This window comes from Balaenoptera musculus, chromosome 11 (assembly GCF_009873245.2).
Source record: "Balaenoptera musculus isolate JJ_BM4_2016_0621 chromosome 11, mBalMus1.pri.v3, whole genome shotgun sequence".
Classification (NCBI taxonomy): Eukaryota; Metazoa; Chordata; class Mammalia; order Artiodactyla; family Balaenopteridae; genus Balaenoptera; species Balaenoptera musculus.
Genome location: NC_045795.1, coordinates 33,446,960 through 33,472,927, shown reverse-complemented (window position 1 = coordinate 33,472,927; position 25,968 = coordinate 33,446,960). Strand labels below are relative to the sequence as shown.

Here is a 25,968-nt window from a genome sequence, read left to right as displayed (position 1 = left end):
GGTAAAGGGACTTCTCCAAGGAAACACGTGGATGGTGGAGTTGGGATGTGGAACTGGAGTCCCATGCCTGGTCATCACACCATACTGTGTTTTGTCCTAGAATGTTGATTTTAATGAGTGTTGATTTTTTAAAACATTTTATTCAAGTATAATAGCCATATAAAAAAGTGCATGTACCTTAAATGTTCAGCTTGCTGAATTTTCACAAACTGAGCACACCTGTATAACCGGTATGTGGGATTAAATGTAAAGCCTATTTTACATTTCCAACAAACCAGACATATTAATTAGTGTTGGGCCAGATTCAGAGGACTTTGGATCCCAAGCAGCTGATTTCGGACAGTAAGGCTGGGAGACTGGGCCGATCCAGAGTTTAGGGGCCCTGGAGAGAGACTGAGAAGCAGTGGGGAGGCGGGGCGGGTTAGTGGTGCAGGGCTAGGGTCTGTGGTTAGGGAGGGGGCCCCACATTCAGGAGAGGACGGAGAGCGACGGTGGGGACTGCACTGGGGACCATGTCCACCACCCCGCCCCCTTTCGCCCTTCCACTTCCACTCTTGGCGGCGGATGAGGCCAAGCTCGCGGACCCAGGTAAGCTGGTCAGAATGCTGCAGTCGCCAAGCCCCACGGGTGCGTCCCAGTGACTCAGCCCTTGCCGGGAAGGGGGAGTCCACCCCGCTCCCCAGAATTTCCATACAACAGCCTGATCCGGGCTGGCTCCCGGAGTTCCAGGCCGGGCCCGCACCAGTCAGCGCGGCCGCGGGAGCGGGACCCTTTCCTCCCGGCCCGGGGGCCCCCCACTTCCGGCCGAAGCCACCTGGCCTCATCGCGGGGACCACAGCGGTCCTGGCCTCGACGGCGCCGCGGGCACCTTCGAGCGTCGTAAGTAGCGACTGCGGGGACTGGGGGACACCAAGGAGAGGCCCCGAGTCCCTAGCTCGGCCCCCGCGTCCCAGCCCCGGCTTCAACTCCGGGCTGGAAGGCGGAACCGGCAGAACAGGCCTGGCGCCGCCGTCGCCTCCCTAATTGCTCACGGGCCCTCGTGGTGGGGAGCCCATACTCGGCTCCGAGGAGTCCTTGGTCTAGCGTGGCTGAGACGCTGTCACCACAGCGGGCGGCCTCACCTGATCATCCCACGGGCCCGCCCACCCCCACCCAGCGGGCCCGCAGGCTCCATGCCCTCCCCCATCCTCGGGGACCTGCTCCCTGGGCGACGCTGAGGGTCCCTGAACTCCCCCCACCCCGACTCTCTGGCCACGGCTCCTTCTTACCCCCGGCCCTGAGGAGGGACCCAGCTCACAATTCCAGATGTGTCGCCGGGCTGCCCCCGCCGGGAGGGGCTCCCTGTCTCCCCTTTCCCGAGCGCCCGCAATTTGGAAGGCCTCGGATTCCAGTCTGGAGCCAAAAGAAAGGCTAAACTCGAGAACCTCTCTTTGCCTCCAAAGTTGGGTTTCTGACCAAATTCCCACGCACGGCTGGTGGAGGTGGGGGAATTAGGGCTGCTGTAGGACACGGGATGCTAGTTGGTCACTAACCGGATTTCCCGGAGGGACAAACTTCTGGTCTGTGCCAAGGCTTAGGACCCCGGGGCAGAGACCAAGGGAGTGGGCAAAGGGTGCCTGAGAAACTTGATCACTCCCACCTTTGGGACAACGAGATTTGGGGTCCACAAATATTCAGACAATTGGCTCGAGGTAGTTGTGGTCACCATGGTTTCTCTCTCTCTCTCGTTCTCTTGCTTTTTCGAAAACTTTTGCAGAGTTTAGGACAGGCGAAGGGGAGCGCGCGCGGCCCCTTTTGCACGCCCCCCGGGGAGCTGGGCCTGGGAGGGGGGCGGGGATCTGGGGAGACTGGGCCCAGCTCCGAGAGCGCGGAGGAAACGCGCGGAGCCGGCTTCCTGTGGGGGCTCCAGCCGCGGCGCCCCGCGGACAGACGTGTCCCGCCCAGGCAGCGCCGAGCCCGGCGCGGGGGAAGGGACGTGGGGGGGTGGGTGCGCCTGGAAAGGCGAGGAGGGGGCGGGGAGAGGGTGGGCCGGGGAGGAGGGGAGGGAAGAGGAGAGGCAAGCAGGGGAGGAGCGAGGGGGCTACAGGGAAAGGAGGCAGAAGGAAGGGGGCCAGCGGCCCGCGCTGGCGCCGAAATGGGAGAAAGGAGCGAGTGAGAGGGGAGGGGCGCGGGGCGAGCGCAGTGGAGCCGAGTTGCCCCTGGGCTGGGGCGCTCGCGGCCGTCGCGCATGGCAGGCCCCGCGCAGTGATCCCCGCGGCGCGAGAGAGCGGCGCGCAGCTCGCACGAGTAAGTCGATCGGGGGCCGGGCTGGGAAGGGATGGGCGCACGGCTGCCGCTGGATCGCCCTCTGCCCGGCCCCCTTTTCCCCTTTCGCGCGCGCGGGGACCTTCCGCCCCGCCCGCTGAGCCCTGTTTCCCGCAGGTCCCGGGCCGATGTCCCAGGTGAGTGGCCAGCGCCCCCCTCACTGCGACGCGCCCCATGGAGCCCCCACCGCAGCCCCCGACCCAGGTAGGACCGGGGATGGAGAGCTAGACTGGACGAGAGCCGGGTAGGGGGTTGGGGGAGGTGGTCATTCTCCCCCCTCCTCCCTGAGAAGGGGGGAGACGGTTCGGGAAGCTTGAGTGGAGGTGGAGGCGAGGAATCTGGGCATCGGGGACCGGGTCCAAAGAGAGTGGAGGGCTGAGGCGATGGGGGTAGGGCCCGAACGGAGGCGGTGGCCGCGCCAAGTTGGCTCCAACTCTCCCCACTCCCAGCACCAGACACACACACACCGCAGTGTCTGTCTGTCCGTCTGGGATTTGTGTCCCAGCCTTTTCTGCCCAGTGTGTAAATATTTATGGGGGCCTTAGGCGGGGTGGGGGTGTCTGAGTCTTTCTCTCCTTCCCTTCCCCCAACTCAGCCAGAGCCTAGCGCTTCCAGAAAACTTTTGTCCGACAGGACCCGGCCCCTCCCCTCCTTGCCATTCCGTCTCGCTCGTCTTCCTCCCCACCCGGGCCCGGCCAGTCCCAGCCACCCCTACCCTGCAGGGACGCGCGCGCGCGCGCACATGCACACACACACGCACACGCACACACACACACGCTTTATCTCCTTCTCCTCCTCTCTCTTTCTTTCCCTCTGTCTCATGCACTCACCCCAATCGAGTGCTCACCACCCGAGTGAAACGCCCCTTCCCTCAACTCAAGGGGTCTGTAACCTCCCAGGGATTCCTGCAGGAGCCTCCCAACCCCAGGAGGGTTTGTGACTCCCTGAGGGGGTCTGAGGAGGGGGTGGAGGGGAGTCCTGGGGCTGTGGCTCTCAGTCCAGCCCCTCACCATACACATGTGAGCTGAGGCTCACAATGGACCACAGGGACAGGGAGAAGTCAGGAACATCTGGGTTTTGTTGGGGGGGGGGGCTGGAGGGGTGGCATGCAGGAGTACAGGCCCAGATTTCATGCCTTTAATCCTAGCTCTAGGCTAGTCTAATCTTCTGCCTTCCTCTCACCCAGCCCCATTTGCCCTTTCTCCCCTCTTTGAGTCTCTGAATAACGGAGGTCTGGTCCTGGACCTCTGACAGTAACTCCCTGCACGGCCTTGGACAAGTTCCTTCCCCTCTCTGGCCTCAGTCTCCATATCCGCCCATGGGAGCTGGTCTGCCCATTTGGAGAGGCCCAGGTCTACCTGGTGTGGATGCTGGCCCTTTGGAGATGCAGGGCTGTGGAGGTGCGGGGTGGGGCTGGGGGTCTCCTAGAGTGAGGACAAGTCGGAGACGTTTGGCCAGGAGCCGGCATGTACGTGAGACTAATGTGTCTGCTGTGCATCCCACCAGCCCTCCGATTCCCCCCCTCTGTGGGGACCCTGGAGTAGGGACTTCTGGGGAATAAACTGCCCCAAGAACTGGGCTCCTGCAGCCTGGAGAGAGAGCTAGGGGCAGAGACCTGGGAAGGCTCTTTCTCTGTCCCTAGCCCCTCCTCTCTTTCTCGGCCTCCTGCTTCTCTCCCACTCTCCCATTCTTCCCCTGCTTATCCATTTTCTCTGCTCTCGCCTCCACTCCTTCCTTCCAAGATCCTCGCCCCTGTGTGACCCATTTCGAGCCCCAGTAGGGAAAGGAGGGGCTGAATGTGCTCGGGGCAGGGGCAAGGGCCAGGGTGGGCCACTGGGAGGGTTAAGCCCTGGGCTGTAACTTGAGGCCCCCCAGTGCCCCAGCGAGCCCCCTCCCCAGCCTGGGCTGGGCCAGACAATGTGGCTTTCATAACACGAGAAGGCCTGGCTCTGCTGCCTTGGGAGAATGAGCCTGCTGCCCAGGAAGCCCAAACCGCAGGAGACCCAGCCAAAACCCCACAGACGCCTAAATCGGAGACCAGAATCCCCCACGCTCCCTGCTGAGTGCTGACAGAACAGCAAGGCCATGGCCCTGCTGGCAAGATAGCCAGGGAGCAAGTCAGCCCCTCCCTCAGCCACGCAAGATGCAGACAGGGGTGCAAGGGGACCCAGGGCAGCTCTGGTCGGGGAAGGTGGCCAAGCCCGCACACCCTTGGCTCCCCCAGTGGCCTCTTCCCCATCCAGCCCTGAGAGCCCCAGGAGCCTGGCTCCCTAACCCACAGATTTCTGTCCAGCACTGTGGCGTCACATTCCTGCTCTTGGTTCTAAATTGAATTTCCTGGGGAATTGGAGCCTTCAGACCTAAAATAAAACCAACTGGACCCAGCCTAACTGGCCATCTCAGGCCCTCACAAGTCCTCAGCCTGGTGACCTGAGCCTGTGACCTGTGTGTCACAAGTGTGTATCAAGCGAGTCCACATTCTTGCCTTCTTGGTGCCAGGTGCCAACCCTAATTCTCACCTTCTCATTCTCTCTCCTCCTGACCTGGGGCTCCAGGCTCCAGAACTCAATCCTCAGCAACAGACATTTGCTAAGTGCTTACTGGGGGTGCAGAGACAGACTGGGGCTGCAGTCTGATTGAGGACCCGCACTTCACTCCCTAGTTACAGTTTACAGCAGGGAACCCTGGACGCTGAGTTCTCAGTAAGTGGCCACTCCAAGGAGAGACTATTGGCTCGAGGGTCAGGGAAGGCTTTATGGAGGAAGAGGTAAAACTCCAGCTGGGTCATGAAGGATGAGTTGGATCTGGGGAGAGCGGAGAGGTAGGACATTCTGATCAAGGGGAACAATATAAGCTTGGATGGATTGGGCAGAAGGCCCTGTGGTGGCCTGGGGCCAAGGAGAGGTCGGCCAGCCTGGAACATAGGATCCTTGTCCATTGAGTAGGCTGAAGATATAGACCGAGGCCTTGAATACCAGGCCAAGGAGAGATTGGAATGTGGGGCTTTGGTCACTACTCTCTGAGCAGATCAGATCCTGGCCCTCTCTCTGCAGAGATGGTCGGAGCTCCAAAGGGGAAAGCTGGGTCCACTGTCCACGAAGACAATGGAGAGGACTCAGCTGGAGGGACCAGGCACCGGAGCTTGGGGACAAGGGTCCTGTGGACACCTTCCAGGCTTGGAATGAACCCTTCCCACCTGGAAGAGGTCCCCCAAACTCCTTCTCCATCCAGGAACAGCAGGCAGAGGGAGCACACAGGGTCCGGCTGAAGTTTGAGTCTCTCTGCTTCGCTCTCGGGCTTATGGATTTAAACGTGACTTTTCCACCCTCTTCTGGGGCTGTCTTTCCAGAACTCAGGGCATTGACCTGAACCTTATCCCATGTTAGGGATGAGAATATGTCGAGGCACAGGGGCTCTTGCCTTTCTGTGTTTCCCCCTTGGAGATGGGGACTCTTGAGAGAAGTGCAGGGCTGGGGCTTCTGCTCAGGGATGCCACCAGCATGGCTGGCCCACTGTGCACATTATTATTTTTTTTAAGTTTATTTATTTATTTATTTTTGGCTGCACCGTGCTGCGTGCAGGATCTTAGTTCCCCTATCAGGGATCGAACCCGTGCCCCCTGCAGTGGAAGCGCGGAGTCCTAACCACTGGACCGCCAGGGAATTACCCCCTGTGCACATTAGAAAAAGGTGGCTCTGGTGGGGCCCCAGCCAGGGACTCCAGCCCCACCCCGACCCGGGGCAGATGCCTTCACACACAACTTGAGTTTCTTGTCCACACGGTGGCCCTTGTCCTTTGCTGGCCTCCCATCCTCCGGGACTTTCTCCTCAGAGATGTTCTCCCCTCTGTGGCTGGGCAGGGGTCTCCTGGTCGCAAGAAGGAAAACTGGGCTCTTTCCGTCTTTTGATTGTTGAGCACATGGGCCCCGCCTCTTGTCTGGTTTTTCGGCTCCACGTGCTTGCAGGGAGAGCTGTTTCTTCTCCAGCATCTTGGCGTCGGGGCCCCTGGGCAGCGTGTCACCAGCAGACCAGGCCCTCCTGCCACGTCTTGTTCATTCTCTGCCTGCTCCCACGTCTCTGGGCCCTCAGCAGTTTCCTCTTCTGCCCTCAGCGCTGCTCCCCCAGTGTCTGCTGGGTCCCCTCCGCAGCCCTCCCGGCTCCAGGAGGTCTGTCCCTCAGTGTTTCCAGGTCAAGATGACTGGACTGGATTTACTTTCCCCCCTGGTTTCCTTCCAAGATCTGGTGCTCACCCCAGAATGGCAGGTTTCCTGCAGGAGGGGCCTCCTCGGGACTTTGTCTGTGCTCTCTGTAATTTCCTGTTCCCACCAGATTAAAGGTCACCAGCCCTGTAGGTGACTTAGGAGACACTGCCCAGAGAGTGGCAGGTGACATAGGGGTAGGAGGGCCCAGGTGAGGACCAGTCTCCTAACTCCTCTTCCTCTCCTTCCTCCCTCTTCAACCCTGGGGGCCAAGAGAGCTGCAATCCTGGTTCCTTCCACTGCAGGACTGACAGTGTCACCTCTGTGTGCCCTGGTGACCTCAGGAGAAAGCCTGGGAAGTGACCACAAGGCCCACCGTGCCCCAGTTATCATTCTAGTCTCCCCTCGTTCATGCTATAGCTGTTCACACTGGGGTCTTGGCTTCTGCTGCTGTTCTCGAAAGGTCCTTTTCCCCTTCTTTGCTGACTGATTGATTATTTAAGACCCAGTGTAGCCATTGCCTTCTCCAAGAAGCCTCCTAGACACACACAAACACAGACACCCCCCCCTGGGATAAGTGCCCACCTTCTGTGCTTCCACAGTTCTTAGATGCCCCTGCTGTAACTCTTGCCCTTCGGTGTATGTGACTGTCACCCACCCCCACCCCAACAGAGAACTCCTGGGGGAGTGACCAGGTCTTTCTCATTTTGGTCCACCCAGTGCTTGACGTATTGGGAGGTGCGTCGTAGCCGTTACACCAAACAGCACAGGAAGGAAGGAGGAAAGGAAGGAAGGGAGAGGAGGGAGGGCAGGCAGGGGGATGGGCAGGTGGAAGCGTATGTGAGTGGCCCCCTGAATACCAGGCACTGCTGAGTATTTCATTTACTCTTTGAAACCCTGAGGGACAAGCATGGTGAGCCCCCTTTCACACAAGGTGACCCAATTCCTGGTAACTCGCCCAAGCTGGTATCTGGTAAAAACCAGGGCTTGGGTCTTCCAGCTCCTGGCTCAGGCCTCTGTCATTACACCACCTGGGAGAGTCAGCACTCCGCTTCAGGGCTTTGGCAAGACGCCTCTGGGGCCAGAGGCTGGAGCTGGGCGGCCCCCTCCTTTCCTGGGAATTAGGACTCAAGCTGTGAGCCTCCCTCTCCATGCCAGGTTGGTCGTGACCCTCCACCGTCCTGTCCCGTCTGTGCTGCTGTAGACCAGGCTCTGGGCTGGGAGAGGTGCCATGGAGCGGGCGGCCTGGATCCCCCTTGGGGGTTGTCTCTGCTTCCCTGCTTCCCCTCGTCCGAGCCCTGCGATCCTCCCAAAGCCATTTGACCTCTCATTAACGCAGAGAGCTCTCAGTAGGCCCAAGGAATGGATGGGGCTGGAGGGACCTGCCCCCTGCCTCCCTGGGCACCAGGAGGGGTTCCCAGCACAGAACTGCCACCTTTCAGGAGTGGTGGGAGCCCCAGCCCTCCGTGCTCCCTGTCCCAGCTCCCAGCTCCAGGCAGGGTTAATGGTTTCCCTAGGCAGGTGGGAGCATGCCGGCTGCTCTCTGTACGACCCACGTGGGGTCCCTGGGGCCTCGGTCCCCCTGGCCGTGGGAGACCAGGGTCTTTGGAACAAGGATTGTCCCCTCCCCTCAGGATGCTCCCATCCCCCAGACCTACATGCCCAACCTGAATTGATCCCTCTAAAGATCTCCTTCCCTACCCCTCCACCCCCGTTTGGAGACAGCTCAGGGAAGGAACCCCTGTGTAAGGCCCTCTGTGCTCTGTGATTGGTTCCGTTACTGTTTCCAAGACTAGTTTTTGTCTCTCTCTGTCCCTGTGGGTGTGTCTCGTGATTTCTGTGTGTGGTGTGTTCGGGTGGGCGCTGACCTCTTACTCTCTGGGTTTCATCACCCTTTCTCTTCATCTTTCTCTGTGGCTCCCTGTGTCACTCTCCTCTCCCTGAGCCCTTTGGTCTCTGTGTCTCTCTGAGCCTCTCGTTTCTGTCTCCCCTGCTCCCAGTGCGGCTTGGGGGAGGGGCACCCTCTTGAGGCCCCTGTCAGTCCCACTGCACGACCTGGGGGCTGATGGGAGGCCCAGGCTGCACCCTGCCCTTGCCCAGCCTGGCCCCTGGCCCCATGACCCTGGCCTTCACCCTTCCTGTCCACCCTCAGGCCTTCCCACGCCAGGTCACCTTTCTGCCACCCTGCCCCACCTCTCAGCCCCCAGAACTTTCCTCCCCTGGGCCCAGGAGGCCCTAGTCCTGCTGCCTCAGGAACTGTAGGTGGCTCCATTTCTGCCTTCCGCCCACCCTGCACAGAGGGGCCGAGCCACTCACTGTAATTACATGTGGCTGCCATACGCCTCTTCCAGCCCTCTTGGGCCGTCTCCCCGTCTCTCTTCCTGCCCGGAGCCGCTCCGCCTCACCCCCCAGGCTCCGCCTCACCACCCAGGGTTCTCTGACTCTTTCTCTTGCTGTCATCCTCTTTCTCAGCCCCAGTTGCTCACTGCCTGTCTCCCTCTTGCTCTGTCTGTATCCCACTCCCTCTCCATCGCCTCTGCCTCTGACCTCATCTTTATCTTTCTCTCCATCGCTGACTTTCGCTCAGTTGCTGAGTCTCCTGCCTTTCCCGGGCTGTCTGTCACTGGGCGTCTGGGGCGCCCTCCTCCGTGCCCAGTCTCCCACTTCCTGATGCGCTGTCTGTCTCTGCTTCTACCTTTCACTGTGCCTTTGATTCTTTCTCTCTCCATGTCACTCTGGATGCCTGTCCCTGTCTCCCCATCGCTGCTTGTCTCTTCTCTCCTGTGCTGTGTTTCTGCCTCCCCCCACTTCCCTTATACCATGCATCTCGGGCCCCTCTCCCTGACAGTGCACACACACACACACACACACACACACGTGCACATGTACACACCCTTGCTCGTTCACGGGCTGTAGTTTGGGAACTTTCTATTCTAGAGTCTGGCACTGTTGCCAGATAGGGTAAGGGCTGGGTAACTGGTACAGAGACCGAGAATGAGGGCTCACGGCATTCTGGGCTGTGGGAAGGGGACCAGGGCTGGGCAAACAGGAGGACACCAGGAAAATGTCCTTCGGTCGTCTGCTTTTTCCCTAGCCCAGACCCTATCCCTCCTGCCTGGGCTGGAGGTAGTGACAGGATCCACTCAACCTGTGGAGGCAGCGCTAGAGGAGGGCTCCCTGGAGGAGGCGGCACCCTCCATGCCCCAAAGCAATGGCCTTGGGGCCTCCCAGGCCCTGGACAGCACTGACCTCGACATCCCCACAGAAGCTGTGACACGTGAGTCCTAGGGGTCAGGGGATTGGGGTGACAACATGTAGGGGTTGCTCTAGAGAATCCAATGCAGATGGGCTGGCAGAAATGCCGTGGGTGCCTGTGGGAGCCTAGCGGTGGGCCAGGACCTTGAGGTGTGGGCAGTGGAAAGGTGTAGGACATTGCCCTTTCTGTCTAGGAAGAAGACCTCCACATACAAAATGATTCGGATAAAATTAGTTCAAAATGAGTGTGGACAGGCTCCAGGCAATGTGGTTCAGGACAAGAGAGCATAAGGCCAGGGGCAGGGAGCCGGAGCCTGAGGCAGCCCAGCCTTCAGGGTGTCAAGAGCAAACTGGCAGGAGAGACACCCGCAGTTGCTCTCTGTAGAAAGGAGCAAAACTCAGCTCTATTCCCAGGTTTAGCTCAGTGTCTCCAAGGAGGTCCTGGAGGGGGAGAATTCGCCACTGTCACCCTCAGAAGCAGGGGAAGGGACTGCCAGAATCATTTTGTAATTACCAGTAAGATCCGCAAAATCTACAGACACATTGGCACTTTCCAACTTTCTTTCCCTGCATGATCTCACGCGCTCTCCACATTGGCCTTTATTGAGGCAGCAGGATAGCGCTTGCCAAGCCCATTTTACAGATGAGGAAACTGAGGCAAGGAGACCCACTCTCCCTGGACACAGACTGGGGAGGTCAGGTCTCCTGGCCCAGTGCTCTTTCCTATGCCTGCCTGCCCAGCTGGCATGGCCGAGCGTGGAGCCGCCTTCAGCCAGGGCATCTGGGGTCAGCTGGGCTCCCTGGAAGTCAGGGTTACTAAATCCTGCTAGTGCACTGCCCTCCAGACACACCCACCAGCAGAACTGAGAGAAAGAGCTGAATGCCGTGGTCACGGAGGAGGGGGCCTGGATGGGAGTTAGACAGACACCCCTGTGTCTGTGGGGCCCTGAGTGTTTGCTCTGTGACTCAGCCACCACGACCACCGCCACGGCCGTGGCCACAGGCGAGCTCTGTGTCTGCCCCAACCTCCTGGGCCCTTAGCTCACCACACGCTCCCGCCCTCTGGTCACTGTGCCCATGTTTAGGCAGCAGGGCAGGGGGCACCGAAGCTGGCCAAGGACTCAGCCTAGTCACCCACCATGGGGCCAGGCGGTGGGGGCAGGATGATTCAGGCCTGGCCACTTCCCCTGGCCTTACCCCTGTTTACCCAGATGCAGGCACCAGCCACTGCTCAGGGCCAGAGGCTCCCAGCATGGTCCTCCCCAGAGCCCTGTCTCCCATCGTCTCCTGACTCCCCAGCTTGTCCTCAGCTCCTTTCTCCCAATCTCCATCCCCTCCCCCCTCCACTTCCTAGCTGTGGAACCTCTGGCAAGTTTTACCCTTTCTGGGCCTCAGTTTTTTCATTTGGAAAATGGGCTAGTAATAGTACATCTGTTTGATGCTTAAGGAAGTTACTACTGGGAATTGCTGGTGGTCCAGTGGTTAGGACCCAGCACTTTCACTGCCATTGCCCAGGTTCAGTCCCTGGTCAGGGAACTAAGATCCCGCTAGCCACTCGGTGTGTCCAAAGAAAAAAAAAAAAAGCACATAAGGAAGTAGTTACTACACTTAGAGCTCTTAACACTGTGTGTCTGGCACCTAGTCACAGCTCAAACCATGTCAGCTACTAGTTATAAGAGTAGTGATGGTTGTGATAGTAGCAGCTTATTCCTCGGTCCCTTGCCTCCCAACCTCTGCCCCGCTCCTTGCCTCTCTGCTCTCGGAGTCCCAGCTTTTAGCCTCCAAGCTGGTCCCACCTCTGACCCTTTGCTGTGTGACCTTGGACAAGTTACTGTACTTCCCTGGGACTCGATTTCCTCATCTGTAAAAGGAGGATACTGCCCCACAGAGATACTGAGAACAATTCGCATGCCAAGTGCTCCGAACAGTGCCCGCGTGCGGTGAGTGCCCAGCAATGTGCTCCCACCATTACTTAAAGGCCCAGCCCCCTCAGTTAGGGGAAGCGCTGAGGCCCCGCTCCGCTCTCCTCAGCCTCCAGCTCCCGCCCCAGACACCCCCTCCTGCCACAATCCAAACCCAGAGACCTGGCCCGGAGGGAGCTGGGGATCTAGACCCCAGGGCCTGAGAGATGGAAGTGCCCCACGTTCACGTTTACTGAGGGTCCTCAGGGCCAGAGGGTCCCGCCCAGGAGTCAGGGGGCCTGAGCAGAGGGATCCTCGAACTCTTGTGACCCCTCCTCAGACTTCTACACACACACACACACACACACACACACACCCCTGCCCTCATCTCTTGAGACACACACACACACACACACACACCCCTGCCCTCATCTCTTGAGACACACACACACACACACACCCCTCTGCCCTCATCTCTTGAGACACACACACACACACACACCTGCCCTCATCTCTTGAGACACACACACACCCCCCTCTGCCCTCATCTCTTGAGACACACACACACACACACACACACACACACCTGCCCTCATCTCTTGAGACACACACACACAAACACACACACCCCTGCCCTCATCTCTTGAGACACACACACACACACACACCTGCCCTCATCTCTTGAGACACACACACACACCCCTCTGCCCTCATCTCTTGAGACACACACACACACACACACACACACACACACCCCTGCCCTCATCTCTTGAGAACAGAACCATGCCATCCAGGTGGGCAAACCTGAGGGAAGGAACGGGGTGTTTGGGGGGATCTCCAGGGCCAGCCTCCCCACACCCCACTGATAAAGCTGTTTTGGTTCCTCAGCCTGGGATGGGGACCCAGGGTTCCCAGCTTCTGGGGTCTCCCTGCTTGGCCTCCCTCTTCCCTTCTCCCCCTCCTCAGACCCAAGGGACCCCTCAGCAAGCCCCTTCTGCAGCTGCCCCACAGAGGCCGGATGGGGCGGGGAGCTGGAGGCGGAAGGAGCAGGAGATAGGGGGCTGCTCTGAGGAGCCCCTGGATTCCAGGGCCAGGGCATTCATCTCCAAACAGATGTTTCCAATCAATCACCCGGCACACGAAGGGCAAAAGCAGCAGGGGGCTTGGCAGGGGCCGAGGTGACGGTTAACTGCTTCCCTGCTGTCCCTCCACCCCCAACTGCCACCACTCTCACCAAAATCTCAGGACCCCAAGAGCAGGAGAGTGGATTTCACGTGGGGTAAGAAGGTGGGGTCCAGGGCCCTGAGCCTCTCCCTTTGCCTTGCACCTCTGTCTTTTCTGGAATGAGCATGGACCTGGGAGTCAAGAGCCAGGCTCGACTCTGTGGCTGTTTCATGATGTGCCACTGGGCAAATCAGTTTCCCTGGGCCTCAGTTGCCCCATCTGCAAAATACAGATCAGCTAGATGACCTGTGGTGTATCTAGGAACAAAGCAGGCAAGATTCAAGCAGAGCCCCGGGAGGCTGTGCAGGGACCCACCCCCCAGCTCCCACCTCCCCCATTGCCCTTTCTCATCATCTTCCTAGGCCAGCCTCAGGGGAACCCCTTGGGCTGCATCCCACTAGTGGCGAATGGCTCTGGCCACCCCTCGGAGCTGGGCGGCGCCAGGCGGACGGGGAACGGTGCCCTGGGTGGCCCCAAGGCCCACCGGAAGTTGCAGACACACCCATCTCTAGCCAGCCCAGGCAGCAAGAAAAGCAAGGGCAGCACCAAGTCTGCTGCCTCCCAGATCCCTCTCCAGGCACAGGAAGGTAAGCACCCCATCTCGCCTCCCTCTGGGAGAAGCCTCCAAAGCTGGCTTCCTCGAAGTCTGACGCAGGGGCCAGCGGCAGCATCTTTACAAGGTTGCTGGTTAGAAGTGCAGCATCTCAGCCCCACGCCAGGTCCTCCAGATCTGAACCTCTGGGTGGGGCCCGGGAGTCTGGGTTTTAACAAGCCCTCCAGGGAGTCTGATGCAAGACTCTTAAATCAGAGAACCTTGCAGAGGACACATGTTGGGTAAGGTAAGGCACGTGTGAGTTCTCAAGGCCAACCCCTTCTCATCCCTACTCTCCCAGAGTTGCTCTAACAAGAAGTGGAGCCATCTGGGCCCGTCCAGCTTAAGCCACGTCATTTCTGGAAACAGAAATTTTCCTTGAGGAATGGACCATCTGTTTAGTGAGAGCACAGCACCTAGCGTAATAAAATGATGCACCATCAGATGCTTAACTGGGGGCGGAATGGGGGCTGCAAGGTGCAGTGGGAGGTCAGAGCACCCAGATATACCAGCCATTGTTCCTGTCACACAGAGGTCCTCTGAGGGACCAACCTGGGCAGCCACGTCCCCTGTCCCACCAGGCATCAGTTCAGCTTGGGTGACGGCTACCTGTAGCCCAGTGATGTTTGACCTTCACCCCAGAACTTTTAAGTAATTTTTCTCCATGCTGGGGGACTCTGGCTGGTCCTCTGCAAACAGGATTCAGTGTACACATTTGCACACAATGTGTTCATAACTTTCACCCGCCAGAGCAGATTCTGCCCAACAGGCTTGTTTATGAAGGGGGTATTCATGCATCTGAAGTGAACTGGGCATCTGCTGTGAGCCAGGCACTGTGCTGTGTCCTGGGTACCCAGGCCATGGCCTCATAAAGCTCTCATCAGAGAGACACAAACAGGTAATCACTCTGTAATGTGATAAAAGATAAATGATGAGTGATAAAGTGAACACAGGGGGACACCCACACCAGCCCAGAAAGCTGGGGAGGGGAGTCTGGGAAGGCTCTGGAGGTGTCTGAGCAAGCCTTAAAGGACCCATAGGAGGATCTAGCCAGGGTGCATTAGCACAGAGGTGAGAACTGGCTAGTGTGGCTGGATTATGAAGTTCCAGGTGAGGAATGGTGGGAGGTGAGACTCCAAGCAGACCAGGACTCCCGCGGTGGAGGGTACCTAGTAAGCTGCATAGTGGGTCTAGACTTCATCTGGGAGACAATAGGGAGCTTCGAAGGGTTTTAAGCAAGGTGGTGACCTCATCAGATTTGCATCTGAAGAGAACTCCCTTATCCAGTTTGCCGATAGATGGCAGGGGTTCCAGCTGTGCGAGCCCCCATTCCCTGTACACAGGACTGGGTGGGGACATCAGAGCCTGCATGGTGGTGTGAGACTCCGACAGGACCAGCAGCCTTGAGCCAGGGGCCCGCCTGGTCAGGGGAACTGGACACTGCCCATGGCCCGACCCCTGGGAGGGGTGCCAGCCCAGCATCCTGGCAGCACGCCAGCGGTTCAGAACACGGGCTGCCGAGCCAGCACCACAGCGTTCCAGCTGGGTGCCCAAGGCAGGATCGTGCGTTAATTCACTTCCTGTGTATTTACTCAGCACCCACAATGTGCCAGGCACCGGTCTAGGGACCGTAACAGACAAAGACGCCAGCCCCTGCGGTGCTTGCCCTTTAGTAGGCGGGGAGGGCTGTGTAAGCCGCGGGAGGTGCTAAGTCCTGGGCGGGGAGGCAGAGCAGGCCCCGGTGAGGGGGTGGGGCTGGGGCCCAGCAGCTCGCAGTATTAAAGAGGGTGTTCGCGGAAGGCCTCCCCGAGAGGGGACATTTGGGCAAAGACGGAGGGGACAGAATGAGCAGAGCGTGTATCTGGGGCTGGAGCACTGGGGGGGACGGGGGGCAGTGCCTGCATGACCAGGAAAAGCCAGTGTGGCCACAGCAGAGTGATCTGGGGAGGGGCCGTCGGGGCTACTGTGAGCTCTTGGGCTTTTCCTCCTGGTGAGGCGGAAGCCACTAGAGGGTTCTGAGGGCAGGAGGGGCGGGATCCAACAGAAGTTTTTCAAGGGTCCTTCCGGCCTCCGTGTGCGGAGTAGGTGCGGGCCGGGAGCGGTAGTCAAAGGCAGGGAGTGGGGAGACCAGCGAGGACGCAGTTGCTGTCGCCAGGCAAGAGCTGAGCAGAGTGGTAGGATTCTGGAGAGATTTTGAAGTGACTTCTCTGTGCCTCAGTTTCTTCATCTGTAGAGAGCGGCTAATACAGCCCCTCCTCAAGGAGTTGTTGCAAGTTTAAATGAGTTTAATTCGTGCATAACACTTAGAACAGTGCCTGGAACACGTCATCCCTCGGTGTTCGTTAAATAAATGACCGAGGGTGGTTAAAGCAGGGACTCAGGATCCAGGCTGCCGGGGCTCAGACCCTCACTCCACGTAACTCTCCGTGTCTCGGGGTCACCTGGAAGGTGGGTCCCCATTTCACGGAGCCGGGGGAGGGCTGCACGCGCGTTATGTCTGCACTCAGTGAGCCTGCCGCCCACGGCTGGTCCCCGGCCCCGGGCCATCTCGCCTGCAGACTGCTGCGTCCACTGCATCCTGTCCTGCCTGTTCTGCGAGTTCCTGACGCTGTGCAACATCGTCCTGGACTGCGCCACGTGCGGCTCCTGCAGCTCCGAGGACTCGTGCCTCTGCTGCTGCTGCTGCGGCTCCGGCGAGTGCGCCGACTGCGACCTGCCCTGCGACCTGGACTGCGGCATCCTGGACGCCTGCTGCGAGTCGGCCGACTGCCTGGAGATCTGCATGGAGTGCTGCGGGCTCTGCTTCTCCTCCTGACCCACGGCGTCCCAGCTGTCACACGAGGCTGGACCGCCCCCTCCCCCGGGCCTCTCCCACCCTCCCCGGGCCCCCTCGGAACCCCAGCCCGGTGAGAGGGCGGTGCCGGTCCTCCTCGCTGGTTTCCCTGGACAACAGCACCGAAGACCTGGGGGGAGGGGGGACGGTTCCTGGATCAGCTGCCAGGGCTGCAGAACACTGTGAAAGTTGGGGGAGGGGGCCGGGACATGGGGGAAGCTGGGGTGCTGGGGCTGTGCGCTTTTCTACCTCTCACTGCCCCTGTGCCTGCCTCCCCCTTCCCCTGCCCCCAGGCTTAGAGGACAACAAAATGTGAAAAGAGACACCCCACCTGACCTCAGCCAAGCCCCTCCCCAGTCTCCCCTCCTGTGGGGCCTGACCCATACAGTGACCCCAGAGGGCAGGGCTGGGCTTGGGCCCAGGGTGGGGTGGGAGGGGGGAAAGGTATAGATAAGACTGGAAGGGGAGAGGGAGGGAATGGAGGGAAGGTCTGTTCTATTTGTTGCTGTAAATAAAGATATGGGTCCATCTCACATTTCCTCAGGACTCATGAGCGATGGCCATGGACTCTCAAAACCAACACTCCCACAACCCCCCTACAAAGTCCCCAGATGGATGGGGCTTCCCTGGCCCCTGAGGTCCCCTCCCTTGTGTCACGTTCCCCCCTGAGGGAGGGAAGGAAGAGGGGTACCCATGCCCCACCTTTATTTCCCTCTTCCTGCCAAAGGGACAGAGAAGCCCAGAAAGGGAAGAGTTAACCCTTGGCATAGAATTAATTAACAGCAGATGTGTTCAGGTTTTGATTAATTAATCTCCTGCTGACTCCTGCTTCTCGAAGCCATGATGGCTCCAAGGCATAGGGTGACGCCTATGTCAGTGGCAGAGCAGGGCCTGGGGAGGGGACAACCCTGGGCCCCCACACAGCCAGGGCTGCACTGGGAGGCAAGTTTGGCCTGAATGGAGGTCACATGGCCCAGCCTCAGTTGTCCCCCTGATTGCCAGGGGGCCTGAGATAGAAGAAAACTGTCAGGATTGGCGGGAGCCTCAGAGGTCAGGTGTCCAGAGCCCTTGGGTGCGGGAAGGAGGGGCAGACCAGAGCACTGAGGTTGACAGCGGGGAGGGCTGTGTGGACCAAACCCCTCTCCACCCCATCCTGGACCTGGAGGAAGCCAGGAGGGGTCCAGGGTGAGTGAGAGGACAGCTCATGGTTGGACTTGGATTGTCCTGAGGAGAAGACATGGCCCTACAAGGCCTTGAAAAGTGGAGACCTCATGGGAAACTGGTGGGACGCTGCTTCCAAGAACAAAGGGTGGAGTGGCCCTGACGGATTCTGGAGGGGAGGAGGGAGCTCAGGAAAAGAGCCAGATGAAATCTGAACTGTCTTAAGGAATGCCACACTACGGAACAGCCCATGGCCTTGGGCGTGGGTTGCAGTGTCAGCAGAAGGAGGTGACAAGAGATGGTGAGAAGGACCCCCCCCCGCCCCTCCCCTGCAGCCCTTCCCCTCATACACATGTACACAGGCCTCACTTTGCCAACACCAAGGTTTTCCAACTTCTGGGACCACATAGGAAACTCAGGACACAGAGAGGAAGTGACCTCCCCAGGGTCACATAGTCAAGATCAAAGCCAGGAGAGAAGCCCCATTTTCTTGGCCCCCTCAATGTTCGTTTGTCTCAAGGGTTTTTTTTTGTTTGTTTTTTTGTTTTTACTTAGTTATTGTATGCTCAAAGTACAAAAGGTTCAAAAGTCTCATCAAAAGTGCATACACAAGCATTTACCCATATCATTTTTCTTTTTTTTTTTTTACAAAATGTCAGAATCCCATGCACGTTGCGCCATTTTTATCACTTGACCATTTGTTTTGGGGGCTCTTCCTTATCAGCACTTTGAAGAGCAGCCTGGAGCTTCATGGAGGGATGAGCCACACATGATCCAGTTGCCCAGCTCCTGCTTAATCCCTTCCATTAATTTCTCTGTTATAAACAAGGTTGCGTGAGCATGTCCTTTTGCACAAATGAGCTGTATCTGTAGAATATTCCTGAAGGTGGGATCGCTGGGCCTCAGGGTGTGTGTGTTTGTGACTCTGACCTCGATGAGGGCATGCCAGTCTGCCCCCATGGCCGCGGGGAGCGTCCACTTCTCTGCTGTGCTTCTTTGTCCACAGGAGGATGGATGATGGTGGGAGGGCTTCCGTTCAGTCCCCGCTCAACCCAGCTTCTCCCCAAGGCTGAGGTTCAAGGGACGTTAGGGAGGACCAGGGTGGGGGGTTCGCCTGACCAACTCAAGGTCTGGTCCAGGTGGGCAGGAAGGCCCCTTCCCGGCCCTCTCCCCTCCGTGGCGGCCGCCGCAGGAAGAGGCACCTCTGAAGTCCAAATAGTGATTTCCTGCAGGACAGTGGCTGAAACCCGAGAGGCTGAGCTGGGTGGGGGTGAGACAGAGGCGGGATTCAGCCACACACACACAAACACACACTCTCCTTACAGCCACATACTCACATACATTCCACAAAGACACACACATACCGCACACACACACACCAGACATAGACACACACATGTGCTCACACACTGCACATTTCAGAACCTGCAACACCGCCAGCCCGTTCAGCCTGATCCTTGTGTCTGCTACGCGCCCCCCTGCATCCCACGCCTTCTCCACCTTCCCCAGCCCCCGCGTCCTTGCCCAGGTGGCCTCCTCTCTGCTGGGAAGCAGATGGCATTTATCTTAGAGGCCACTGACCCACCCAGCTCTGCCCACATGTCCTTCCAGGGCAAGCCCTCGTTCTGGACCGTTCCCCTCCACACCGTGGCCCTTCTCTGTTGGCTCCCAGTCTCTGCTTTCTGACCAGCTGATCTGAGCCGGGTTCTGCTGTGGGTCCTGGGGAAGAGGCCCTTTCACCCTCTGGGCCTCAGTCTCCTTGTGTGTACAATGGAACAGTGATGAGGCTCTGGAAATCTAATGGCGGCCACAGTATCCAGGGAAGTCGCCTGCTTCTCTGGTTTTCTTTCAACCCTGGAGCAGCAGATCAGCACCCCCCCTTTGCCCAGGAGACTTCTTGAGGGCCGCTCTCCTGCCCTGGGTCATCTAACTCAAGACAGGCCTTACCACATTTGTGGGAAGACAAGGTGGTGAGGCCAGGCTGAGTTGTCCCTGGCCAGGACCGCCCATGACCTCTGGGTGATCTGGTGTGTTTGCCCTGTAACCGAGCAAGCGGCTGAGCCAGGGGCTGGCTTGATGGGGAGGGGTGCTCTGCCCCCCACGCCCCCGCCTCCTGAGCCTCCACCAGCTTCTCCCCATTCTTTGGCACATTTAATCCACATTCTCTGTGCTTGTACTCAGAGCTGGGCCAACTCCAACTCGGCTTCGGGCCTAGACACCCCATGTCTCCGGGGCAAGGAGGGGACACCTTGAAGCAGCCCCAAGGCTGGGTTGCCTGCAGCCAGCCATGCCCTGGGGCCTTCACCAGCTCCCCGGGCAGAGGAGGCAGTGGTGGGGGACTGAGGGCTGGCCCCCAAGGCTCAGGACAGCTGCTGCAGACACTCCCCGTTGCTGAGCGGGGGCAGCAGAGAGGACAGAGATCACAGCCCTGGCCCCTTGTCACTTCCGTGTTTACGCTCCTTTCCACATTCCGACTTTCCTAGAATGATACGGAGACAGGCATGGGATGGTATCTCCCACAGCCCCAGCCCTCCCCTCCCCCCCACCTCCTCCAGAGAAAAGCCCCTCCCAGCCTTCCTTGCCCCACACCTGGTTTTCCTGTCTTTCCCCGACCCTGTAGCGGCCTCTGTACCCCACAATTCCTACCATCTCTGGGTTACAGCCTCATTCCCTCATGATGCGGACAGGTGTCCAGGGGCGCTCGGAGGCGGGAAAGAGAGGTGTGTTCACGTGCTGTGTCTCAGGCATTTCTCAGTTTTGCCACCTCAGGGGGCCCAGGGAAGGCACTAAGGCCCATCCCTGGACCAGTCACCGTGTCAGGGGACAGAGGGCTACAATGAGCCAGGCCTTTGTGGCCAGAGACGGTGGGTTACCTGGCTGCCCTTCCAGAATCAGGTGGGCACATTTCCCAAAGAAATAGGGGTGCTGTGACAAAAGGGGGGGAAGGATGGCAGATTAAAACAACAGAGGTCACTATAGGTGGGTCCAGAGGAGGCACCTGGGTTGGGGAGGCCTGGCTGGAAACCTTGAGCTGCACAGGGCATCTGGCTGGAGAGGGAAAGTCAAGGACAAAGGCTTTCACAAATCTGAAGCCTGGGAGGAGAGTGAGGCTCAGTCTCGGGCTCCAGCGGCAGAGGTCAGACCCAGAGGCAGAGGTCAGACCCAGAGGCAGAGGTAATGACGCGGAGAGAGGTCCCAGCCCCAGGCAAGAGAGAGAACCGCCCCAAGGGGAGCGCACTGCAGCAGTGGTAGGGGGACCACCCGGTTCCAAAGACTGTTCCAGGGGAGGGGCGGGGGTCAAAGGGGTCCCTGCCCTGGTGTTGACTGTTGGCAGGGAGGACAGATGGAAGAGGGTGGTTACAGGTGGCGCCCACAATTTCTGCTAAGTCAGACCTTCTGTGGCTCTACGATGCAGCCAGTGACCGTCTGATAAGAGAGAAACAGAGACTGAAGGTAGACAGACCGGAGATGGAGTGAGATGCAGAAAAGGAGGGGAAGAGACAGCGAGGCAGACGGGACAGTGCGGACAAAGCATCCCCAAGGCCCTGGAGACAGAAAAGCGAAGCAGGGAGGCTGCGGGCATGCGTCCCTCGACTGCTCCCAAGGTCACCCGCCACCGGGGCTTTGGGGGCAGCGGTGCCCCTCCTTTTGGTCCCGGGTCCCTCCTGTGCCTGGAGCCTCTACAACGCTGGGCAACTTGGCATTAATTAGGGGCCTGGCTAATGGCTCGGAAGATTGGCCCGTTCCAGGGACGCTGCTGAATAGAGACCTCGGTGAGATTTATTCCTAATTATCTCATTTGTCTCTCCCCATTACTCTTTATGGCTGGGATTTATGGGGCCATTAATGGGGCCTGGCCAGGCCAGGATGAGTGTGAGCCTTGAGATGCTTCATAATAATAACAATAACAACGCTCACCCTGGCCAGATTAATGGGTTCTTGCCCTCCCCACCCCCTGTCCTTGGGACCCCAGCTACCTGCTGCCTAGAGGTCCCTCTCATTTCTGGGACCCCTGGTCCTCAGCTCCAGTCCTCAGCCACCTGTGGAGTTTGAGCCAGTGGCCCCTCCTCCGCCCCACTCCACCCCAAGGCTGTCTCTTAGTCCTTCTCTGGTGCCACTAATTGGGAGCTTCAAGGTGGTAGCGGGAGTGTCGAGTCCAACGGTAACACCTCTGGGACAAGGCCTGTATCAGCAGTTGATGAGCTTGGCTGCAAGCAGCAGAAAACCCAGCTGAAGGTGGCTTAATCTGTAAGGACATGCACTGTCTCCTTAACGAAAGTGCAGAGGTAGGTGATCCCAAGCTGATTGGGAGACTCAAAGATGCTGTCAAGGAAGCTGGCTTCCATCCTTTCACTCTGTCATCCTCAGCATGTGGTCCAGGTCTCCCCTCCTTGTCACAAAGTGGCTACCGCAGCCCCAGGCATCAAGCTCACACAGCATCCACACAGAACAAAAAAAGCAGAGAGGGAAAGAGAGACCTTCTCCTCCTACGCCTTTCACCAGAGGGGGGAAAATCATTTCCAGAAGCTCCTAGCAGGTCTAATTACATCTTTGTCCAGACTGGGTCACATGTGGTCTTAGGTTAACTTCCCCAGAAGCAGGCCCTAGACAAGGCTTCAAGTGCAAGTAGGTTTGTTCAGGAGGGGATTCCAGGAAACATCAGTAGGGAAGGAGGGGAGTGAGACTGGGAGGGAAGGCAGACAATAAAGGGTGCGTTATCAAACTGGTTACCACTGTGGGTAGACAGCACTCAGTCCTGCCTCTGAGGGAGCTGAGGTATTTACACACCAAACCCACCATCACTGGTTGAAGGCTCTTCCCAATGGAGTGGCAGTTTTCTGGTGCTTGCTGCCTGGTTGGGCTGCTGAAGGAAGCCCTCCGGCAAAGGGGCAGAGACGCAGAGAGGCAGAGGTTGGCCAGAGAGCTCTTCATTGGTAATGCCTGAGGGGACAGGCAGCCCCATCACCTGCAACGCGTGTGCAGTGACTGGCAGACAGACCAACCTGGTCCACTGCTGGGCAGGGAGAAGGGGGCCGGCTGTTGAGGAGACCACCACAGGGTCTGCCACAGCCTTCCCCCCGTCTCTCCAGGGGTGAGACTCTGCCACCAGAGGCCAGTCACAGGGGCTGAGCAACTTCCACATCAGTGTGAGGGGCACGTGGGGACAAACCCCACAGAGAGGAGGTGAGTTTCAGCCCCGGTGCTGTTGGAATGTGGAGCTGTCACCTCAGCCTCCTCCATCTGCTTAGCTCAGGAGGAGAGCAAGAGATGGCCCTTCCAGACCCTTCCGTGGCCACCCTCCCTCCAGGCTGCCGGTCCTCCTCCATCCCCATTCCTGGGTGTGGTTGCCCCCGCCTTCCCACTGCCACCCACTCTCAGGATGGAGAAGTCCAGCTTTTTCCATCCAGGCACCAGCTTCCCCCCATTTTGCTGTAGGTAGAGACTGTCTTACCTCATGTTTCAGCACCAAGAACCCTTGTACACAACCGCTGGGAGTGCATCTCCTCTGGCAAAATAGACATGCATAAGCCATTCAACCCAGCGATTCGATTCCCTTCTGATTGTATATGAAAAAGGTCTAGATACACACATGCTCCAAAAGGCACAGACTAGAATGTTCACCACAACACTATTCATAGTGACCCCCAAATGGAAACCCAATTGTCCATTAATGGTAGAATGGAAAAACAAACTGTGGTGCAGTCACTTGATGGAATTCTGCATAACAGTGAGAATGAACAAACCCGACTCAAGGGAAAGAAGCCAGACACAAAAGAACAGACTATGTGATTCTTTTTACATAAAGTACAAAGACAGTGGAATCAATCCATGGTGTTGGAAGTCAATTACTCTTTCCCATTGTTTCTTCCTTCTCTGTTTACTGTACCTATATGAGATGATGGATGTTAACTGAACCTGTTGTGATAATCATTTCACAATATATGTTAATCAAACAATCATGCCATACACCTTAAACTTATATGTATCTCAATGATTTCTTGATAAAACTAAAAAAGAAAACATACTGACTGGGCTTCCCTGGTGGCACAGTGGTTAAGAATCCGCCTGCCAATGCAGGGGACACAGGTTCGAGCCCTGGTCCAGGAAGATCCCACATGCCACAGAGCAACTAAGCCCGTGCGCCACAACTACTGAGCCTGCGCTCTAGAGCCCACGAGCCACACCTACTGAGCCTGTGTGCCACAACTACTGAAGCCCACGTGCCTAGAACCCGTGCTCTGCAACAAGAGAAGCCACCGCAATGAGAAGCCTGTGCACCGCAACGAAGAATAGCCCCTTCCATCGACAGATGAATGGATAAAGATGTGGCATATATATACAATGGAATATTACTCAGTCATAAAGAGAAACGAAACTGAGTTATTTGTAGTGAGGTGTATGGATCTAGAGTCTGTCATACAGAGTGAAGTAAGTCAGAAAGAGAAAAACAAATACCGTATGCTAACACATATATATGGAATCTAAAAAAAATAAAATAAAAAATGGTTATGAAGAACCTAGGGGCAGCACGGGAACAAAGACGCAGACGTAGAGAATGGACTTGAGGACACGGGGAGGGGGAAGGGTAAGCTGGGACAAAGTGAGAGAGTGGCATATATACACTACCAAATGTACAATAGATAGCTAGTGGGAAGCAGCTGCATAGCACAGGGAGATCAGCTCAGTGCTTTGTGACCACCTAGAGGGGTGGGATAGGGAGGGTGGGAGGGAGATGCAAGAGGGAGGAGATATGGGGATATATGTATATGTATAGCTGATTCACTTTGTCATACAGCAGAAACTAACACACCATTGTAAAGCAATTATACTCCAATAAAGATGTAAAAAAAAAAAAAAAAGAGCAGCCCCTACTCACTGCAACTAGAGAAAGCCCGCGCGCACCAATGAAGACCCAACGCAGCCAAAAATAAATGAATAAAAATAAATTTAAAAAAAAAAGAAAACATAGTGACTGATGTACTTCCCGTCTTGTGACATTAGTTGCTCTGTGAGAGGAATGACGAGTTTGCCCCAAAGTCTTACTTTCCTGGCGAGGAATCCAGAGAGCTCTGCATCTACCATGCTGGTGACAGAAATCCTATGCAAACCAACTTAAACAAAAAAGGAATTTATTGGCTCTCATAGCTGGAAGGAACACTCTGGTATTTGAAAAAATTAAAGAAAGATCTTCAGCAGTCGGTGAGAGCTGGGGACCGAATGCCACCAGGATTCTGTCTCTCTCCTTCCCTCTGTCTCAGCTCTGTGACCCCCTGAGTGTTGGCCTCAGCGTCTCCTGTTGCAGACACATCTCCTCCATGTTGGTGGAGGGGGAGAGAGCAAGGCGGATAGAAGCTCGAGATGCCAAGATCCCCAGTGAGGAAAAGAACTCTAATCCTCGGAGAGGACTCAGGATGGCTCTCTGGGATCACATGTCCATCCTCTGGATGGGTCACTGTTGCCAGGAGCAGTGGCTACACTAATTGATGGGCCTGGATCATCCGTTTACTCCTGTTGGGGAGGGGGCTTTGGTAATTGAGAGCCTCATCAGAGCCCCAAGGAGGGGAAGAGGAGCAGTTCCCCAAAGCAGGGACATTATTTTAGAAGAAGGAGAGAAAGGTTGCTGGGAAGACAAAAGAAGAGTAGATGCTTAAGACACACCCACCTTCCCAAGGAGAGAGGCCCCCTCTAAGGGGTTCTTTCTACTAAAAGTTGCCCTGCATCTCGCCGGTACATTGAGTGAAACCAACCCCACCGCCCAGAGGAGTACTTCCCATTGAAATCCTCCAGGGGCCACTGTTCACACTGACCCCTGTGAATGGTGCCTCTTAAAGCCAGACAGTGTGTGGCAGCTCTGAACTTGACCATGTGCGGTTGGACCAGGGATGGGTTGGCTGAGCCATGAAGGAAGCATTGAAAATGATGAAATACTTAGTGATAAATCTGACCAAAAATGTGCAAGACTGGTTCACTGAAAAATTAAAATATTCAATACATTGTTGAGGGAAATAAAAGAAGAAATGGGTAGACTGTGTACATGGATCAGAAAACCCAATATTGTTAACATATCAATTCTTCTCCAAACTGATCTATAGATTCAATGCAATCCCAATCAAAATTCCAGCAGGCTTTTACATGGATATTGACAAGTTGATTCTAAAATTCATATAAAGATACAAATGACATAGAATAGCCAAAACAACTTTTAAAAGAAACAGCAGTTTGGAGAACTTACACTCTCGGATTTATAAATCTACAAGAATCAGGACAAATTGATGGAACTGACAGATGGACAAATAAATCAATGGAGTAGAATAGAAAGTCCAGAAATAGACACATGCATATATGACCAATTTATTTTCAACAAAGGTGCCAAGACAATTCAAATTTCAAAGGTGTCCCCTTCCTAGTCCCTGACATACAGTAATTCTATGTCACCAAAACCTGGTTGGATGCTACAAAGGCAAAAATACAGATGACCCCACATCCCTGTGGTGTTGCC

The 25,968-nt window shown here is 56.9% G+C and overlaps 1 protein-coding gene across 5 annotated transcripts; it reads left to right on the top strand.

Annotated features, from left to right (window-relative positions):
- The first annotated feature begins 391 nt into the window (after positions 1 to 391).
- On the top strand, positions 392 to 16,962 carry MDFI (MyoD family inhibitor). Of its 5 annotated transcripts, XM_036870249.1 has the most exons (6): positions 393 to 588; positions 700 to 879; positions 2,422 to 2,508; positions 9,597 to 9,779; positions 13,245 to 13,469; positions 16,033 to 16,957. In XM_036870249.1, the coding sequence occupies exons 3-6, from the start codon at positions 2,433 to 2,435 to the stop codon at positions 16,287 to 16,289; spliced, it is 741 nt and encodes a 246-aa protein (XP_036726144.1). In that variant the 5' UTR covers positions 393 to 588; positions 700 to 879; positions 2,422 to 2,432; the 3' UTR covers positions 16,290 to 16,957. The 5 variants fall into 5 exon arrangements, with proteins under 5 accessions (XP_036726146.1, XP_036726144.1, XP_036726143.1 ...); XM_036870248.1 differs by having other exon boundaries at positions 393 to 879; XM_036870250.1 differs by lacking the exons at positions 393 to 588; positions 700 to 879 and adding an exon at positions 2,079 to 2,286 and having other exon boundaries at positions 16,033 to 16,958.
- The last annotated feature ends 9,006 nt before the right edge of the window (positions 16,963 to 25,968 follow it).

Coding starts and splice junctions, on each gene's coding strand:
- MDFI (XM_036870250.1), top strand. CDS start 2,433: ATGTCCCAGGTGAGTGGCCAGCGCCCCCCTCACTGCGACGCGCCCCAT. Junction 9,780..13,244: donor CCCCACAGAAGCTGTGACAC/GTGAGTCCTAGG, acceptor TCATCTTCCTAG/GCCAGCCTCAGGGGAACCCC. Junction 13,470..16,032: donor CCCTCTCCAGGCACAGGAAG/GTAAGCACCCCA, acceptor TCTCGCCTGCAG/ACTGCTGCGTCCACTGCATC.